Raw genomic sequence first — 6,000 nt, 5'->3', positions numbered from 1 at the left:
CTCTTGTGACCGCAGATTCTTCTGCTGGACAGCAGCGGTCTGTACCTTGCTAGGGACACATTTGTCAAAACTCATGGAATGATCAAGTTAAATCTGTGCGTTTCACTTGTAAAATTTACCTTTAACTATGTTGTCCTCACTTAAGCCATAGTATGCAGGCTGATGTGTTTAGTGCAGACGGGCACTGCTGTCTGCAGCTTACTCTGAAGTGCACCAAAGAATAAGGTACACTGATGGGTGGGTGGGTGGATGGATGGAGGGACGCACTGACGCATGTTAAAGCAAAGAGAGAGAACTGTTGACTACAAAATCCTGGTGGTGAGCATTTTCATCTTCATTGTATGGTTCTTTAAACTTTTATTACTTTTCATAATAAAATTATGAAAAAATGGTGATGTAATAGAATAGAATGAATATAAAGATGAGGAAGCATAGTGGGGATTCTTAGTTAGGGGGTCAGAGGATAACTGGAAACAGTTGTTGCAGGGATCACATTCACTCAGGAGGTAGGGATGAGTCAGACCTGGTCTCCGCCCTTGAATTCAGGAGATGCCAAAAGAGCAACCAGTTGTGCTGGGTGCTGAAGACCTACTATGAGGCAGGGGTCAGGGGACCCCACAGCCCACATACTTTTCTGGCCGTGCCACACTACTTCCTTACTGACCATCTCTCTGACCCCGGGTTGGAACGCTTTACCATACTTTCAGAAAGATCCAAAAATGTCAGTTTCATGAGCGTGAGGACCTTGTTCACCACTTGACACCCACTACCAAGCACATCAGAGATACTCAGCAAGCACGTGCCAAACAAATAGGAGAATGAAAACTGTGGTCTCCTTGGCCTTCTGGCCACTCCCTGACCCAGGCCTCTGAACTTGCGGTTCTTGCTGCCTAGGCCGCTCGCTGCGAGGGCTGCTGCTGCCCTTTCTCAGCAGGCGTGTCTCTGCTCCAGCACCACCTCCTGCAAGAGCCCTTCCTGAACCACCCCACCACTCCCTCCACCTCTCCATCAACCTATCCCAGGGCACAGAACAATATATTTATTTATAGATTTATTTGAAAGTCACCAGTTTTACTAAGGCTTTGTGATGTTTGCAAGGTATTGATTAGTCTTCCTAGTAACAGCATCTCCCCAGATATTCACTATTTGGTTCCTTCACACCATGGGCACTCCCTGGAAGTGTTCCGACTGTTTTGAAGATGTATTTGCTTTTTGTCTCTTTCCTTCTAAAACCTAAGTTTCAGGATGTCAGGAACCGCGTCTATTTTGTTCACACAGAAAATGCTCATAAGTGTTTCAGGAACAAAGGCTTGCTCCTACGGCCTGCCCTGTTCTCCATCCTCGCTGCTACAGTGGAAGGAGGGTGCCCAGGACCAGGGGCCTGGGAGAAGATGTGAGTGTGAAGCCGGAGTGTGGGTGCTCCAGAGACGTTCCAGAACGCAGGACTGTCTTCAAAGCCACGCCGCCCCGGCCCCGTCTCCGCGGGGCGTGTGTCCCTTTAAGGGCAGCGCGACCACGCGCCTGAGTGAGGCGCGCACCGCAGCCTTGCTTTGGGGCCGGAGCCTGCGCTCTCGCTCCCCGCGCGCGCCCCACCTCCCCCCGTCCGCGGTGCTCCCCGGCCCGTGGGGCTTTTTCCTCCCTGTACCATGTCTCTCCGCCGGCCCCGGCGTGGCGGCCCGGCCCAAGCCTCGCCGGCCGCGGCGAGCGCGCGCGAGCGGCCATGATCTGGCTGGGTGGCTGGTGTGCGCGGTGGCCCCGCGGCGCGACGGTCCCGGCGGGGCGGCGCTGGGTGGCGGGCGGGCCCGCCGGCCGGGCTGGCGGCCGCGCCCTGCGGGTGCTGGTGGACCTGGACGGCGTAGTGGCCGACTTCGAAGGCGGCTTCCTCAGGAAGTTTCGCGCTCGCTTCCCAGACCAGCCCTTCATCGCGCTGGAGGACCGACGCGGCTTCTGGTTATCGGAGCAGTACGGCCGTCTGCAACCCGGGCTGAGGGTGAGCGTACCCCGCCCCGCACCCAGCGGTTCCGCCCGGGCCCCGCGCCCCCTGGGGGCGGGGAGGCCCGGGCTCGGCTCTCCAGCCCGGGCACGAGCCGAGCATGACCTTGGGTGGGTCACCGCTGAGCCTCGGGGTGGTCTTGTCCTGGGCAGGACTGAGGGCGCAGCGACGGGCAGCCCCTGTGCTCAGTAACTGTTGGCTGTCATCGAGGGCTTCTCAAAATTCAGGATATAAAGCGTGGTATACCTAACACTATCTCATCTGCTGACTTGAACGTTTTTCGTATATTTAGCCACAAGCCTTTTATGTTTTAATAAGACACATTACAAGCGAAGTCCTCTTTGACCCCTGGCAACAGTCCCATTTCCAGTTCTTCATCCCATGAACGTGTGTCGTTACCAGTCTTTCTTGCCCCTGTCCACAAGACCATAGCTCCCAGGGGAGTTTGAAGCGCAGGGCGGCTCAAGGACTTTCTGGACCTCGCACAGTGAGTCCGTGGTGGAGGTGGTGTGGGACCGACTCCCTGGCTTACACCGGTGCGGCGCTGGCCTTGCGGAGCACCTGAGCTCGTCGCTCGGACTCCTGGTGCTCTGCCATGGGGTCCAGGTGGGGCCTGGGGAGGAGGTACCCCGCAGGGTTTCCGCCATGCACAAACTTAAAGCAGCTGGGTGTTTGCTGGCTTCCCTTGATCCACCACTTAAGGTGACTGTCAGAGGATTTGATGATGATGATGTTGACGGTATTAGAATCTATTTGGTAACCACTTGTTGGCTGCCTTACCTCTTTGCTGTGAGGTAGACGTTATTATCTCCAATATGCAGGTGAGGGGCTCAGTCAGTATTCAAACCCAAGTCCATCAGCCTCCCCGGCACCTTTAGGGTTCTCCACCCCAGAGATCTGTTCTCTGACATTTCTTTTGGTTACAAAAGGTACCTTGACAGTAATTTTGGTTTGTTGAGGGGGCAGGTGTTAAGAAGGAAATTAAGTGGTGTTTCTGGTCATTAACACTTCGTGGGTGACTTTCCCAGAGCCCAGTGCTGACTCCTCCCAGTCCTGATGCCTAATTAAAACTTCAAACAGAAATACTCCAACAATTTTTGCAGCCTCAGTAGCCTGCTTCCCTGCTCTGTGTGTGCTCACTTATAGACAGTGCACAACATGCACAGTCCGGGCACCTTATTTCCTCCCAGAGGTACAAGGGGGGACCCCCCATCCTGAAAAATCCTGGAGTTACCTTCTGGAGGGCGGTTCAAGTCCAAGTTCTGCCAGTAACACCAATAAGTGGCCTTGGAAAAAATCTGTGAGCCTGTTTCTTACCCATTGTGGGATGTGAGGGTCAAAGGAAAAGTAGGTTCGCAATAAGCACTCATTTGCTCAGCTCTGTCTAGTTCACAGGAGTGTTGCCAGTGTGACCTCAGTGCGCTGCACTCGGTCATGTGACGTGGCAGCCCCACTGGTCCTGCGGCCATAGAGCATCTGGCCTGGCAGAGGCACTTCCTGCGCAGCACACGGGGATCTGGGTTCCTGCTTCTCAGAGGCTGGGTGTGTCTGTTCTCTTGTCGCTTTCCCCTGGTCCTGGTCCTGGAAAGGTGTGGCACTCTGCAGGCTTGATTTCAGCTCAGCAACATGAGGTTGAAACTCCTAGCCTGGGGTTGAAAGATGGGGTTCTCTCTGCTCGGCCCCCATTTCACAGTATGACATTAGGTAAATCACTTCTTCTGAGCCTCAGTTTCTTCATGTTAGTGAGGGACTGGATTTTGGCTTTCACACTTTAAAGGCTGCAGAATTCTTTCTTTTAAATAAGTTGTTTCTTGGCAGCCCAACACGTAACGCAGATAATAGAGCTGTTCTGATTGATGTGGGTGAGGAACCTGGAACTCTACCCTGTTGACCAACCCCCCACACCCCCCAACCATGGCACAGCAGTGCTCTTAAGGATCTCTGAGTTTGTCTGCTCTTGAACTTAAGGACTGTAGGGTGTTAACTGATAGTCGTTGGCATCGGGAACCCCCAATTTGGTGTGCAGTGAAGAAGGGAACTTCATTCAGTGCAACAGCTCAGCTGTGATGCAGAAGGCCAGTGAGGCCAGCTCGCTAGTGTTAGAGCTCAGTGAGGAAGCTGCAGGGCTGTGAAAGGGGCCACTCCTCTGGCTGGACAGCCGTGCTCCGTTTCTGCCTGCTCTGCTCTGCTCTGCTCTGCTCTGCCCTGCCCTGCCCTTCTCTGCTCCACTCTGGGAGACGTCTTCAGTGTGTCTGGGGTTCCATCTTCAGCGTTTCACCTCTGGATGTGCAGCTCCAATCAGATGCTGAAAGCCTCAGTCTTATGGGTTGAAACACCAGAAGGTTCTTTATAAGGGCTGGTTCAGATGGCTCAGATGGGAGGAACACAGTGCAGGTAGGCAGCTTAGTGTGGGCTTCTCCCTGGAGTATGGTTTGTGTGAGAGGCCCCTGTATAGGTATGGCTGCCAGAATGGTTTTTATTTTAAAAACATTTTATTTATTTATTTTTAGAGAGAAGGGATGGGATGGAGAAAGAGAGGGAGAGAACCATCACTGTGCGAGAGGTACATCAATCAGTCGCCTCTCACATGCCCCCAACAGGGGACGTGGCCTGCAACCCAGGCATGTGCCCTGACTAGGAATTGAACTAGTGACCTTTAGGTTCACAGGCCGAGCCAGGGCTAGACTGGTTTTAAATTTGAGTCCAGTGAAGCTCCTGAGAGCCCTTTGTAGTAGGTCTCTTCTTCCTCAGGGTCCACAAGTGCCACGGCAAGGCCCGGGCCAACCTCTGAGCCTCCTGCATGTCTTGGCCGTTAGCATCAAGCAAGCATGTGGTTCATGATGTTTGTCCCCCACTCCAGAGCAGGCCTTCGAGTCCACAGCCCCTGACACCTTAGCTGGTCGCGGCTGGATCCTGGCAGAAGTCAGGTCTCTCTTTGGAAGGGCTGGGATACAGACACACTCCATGTCCTGCCTGGAAATAAGGGAGAGGGTGAGGGGAAGATGGAAGCCTGTCCTCTTCTTATCGGCAGCCCTTTTCAGCTGTGACATCCTCCCTGCCATGAGGCAGGGTGCCGAGGACCCTGGATTCACCTGCTTCTCTCCTCAGGAGAAGGCCATCAGCATATGGGAGTCGGAGAATTTCTTTTTTGACCTTGAGCCTCTGCCAGGGGCTGTGGAAGCTGTGAAGCAGATGGCCAGCCTAGAAAAGTAAGTTTGTCTTGCACTCCAGCGTCTGCACCTTCCTGCAGTCCCTCTTTTGCTTCTGGTCCCTTCCCCGCCCCCTCCCTCCTCTCTCCCCACGGCCTGCACAGGGCCATGCTCGTTCCACTTCCATCATCACTGGACCTGATGCAAAACCTAACCGAGTAAAACAGATCCCACTTGTAGGCTATTAAGATGTTTTGATCAATAACTTGAGAAAATATTAAGTCTAATTTGACATGGTTCACTAGGTGTTGAAAGTTCATTTACTCAGCAAATACGTGAGAATGACTGTTCGATACCAGGGATACAGAAATGAGCAAAACGTGGTCCTTGCCCTCATGGAGCTTACAGTCCAGCCAGAGAGCAGATGTTAAACAAAGAGCCATGCAAGTGAACGTAATCGCGGAGGGCGATAAGTTCTGAGGCGCCGAGAGTGCGGCGTATGAAGGGGGGCAATAGGAGGCGCGATGAGGAAGGGCGGTACAGAAGCAGGAGGGGTGCTGCGTGAGAGCTCCGCTTTGTTCTGGGGAAACGATGGGTTCCGTGGACCGAAGCCCCCACCCCACCGCCACCGCACACCGCCCTCTGGGGTCCACTGGGAGGGACCGTTGGTGTGCTTCCCCGAGAACAGTCTCGTTGAGAGTGAACTCACATACCGTCCACCCATTTAGAGCGCACAACTCGGAGGTTTTTAGTATATTCATGGAGTTGTACAACGGTTACCACAGTCGATTTTAGAATATTTTCATTACCCCAAAAAGAAACCCACTCCCCATTCCTGCTCCGCTCTCTGCAGCCCTA

The 6,000-nt window shown here is 53.6% G+C and overlaps 1 protein-coding gene across 2 annotated transcripts in view; it reads left to right on the top strand.

Annotated features, from left to right (window-relative positions):
- Window positions 1-1,531: 1,531 nt before the first annotated feature.
- The window catches only part of NT5M (5',3'-nucleotidase, mitochondrial), a 39,204-nt gene continuing 34,735 nt past the window's right edge, over window positions 1,532-6,000 (top strand). The window contains exons 1-2 of one of the 2 annotated variants that reach the window (XM_090291915.1): window positions 1,532-1,990; window positions 5,102-5,202. In XM_090291915.1, the coding sequence (XP_090148041.1) occupies window positions 1,721-1,990; window positions 5,102-5,202 (371 nt within the window). In that variant the 5' untranslated portion in view covers window positions 1,532-1,720. The remainder of the gene's footprint in view (window positions 1,991-5,101; window positions 5,203-6,000) is intronic. The other variant, XM_090291913.1, reaches the window with a different exon arrangement.

The sequence above is a fragment of the Furipterus horrens genome, unplaced genomic scaffold (genome assembly GCF_987537825.1).
Source record: "Furipterus horrens unplaced genomic scaffold, mFurHor1.1.pri manual_scaffold_11, whole genome shotgun sequence".
NCBI classification, from domain to species: Eukaryota; Metazoa; Chordata; class Mammalia; order Chiroptera; family Furipteridae; genus Furipterus; species Furipterus horrens.
This window is presented reverse-complemented; position numbering and strand designations above follow the sequence as displayed.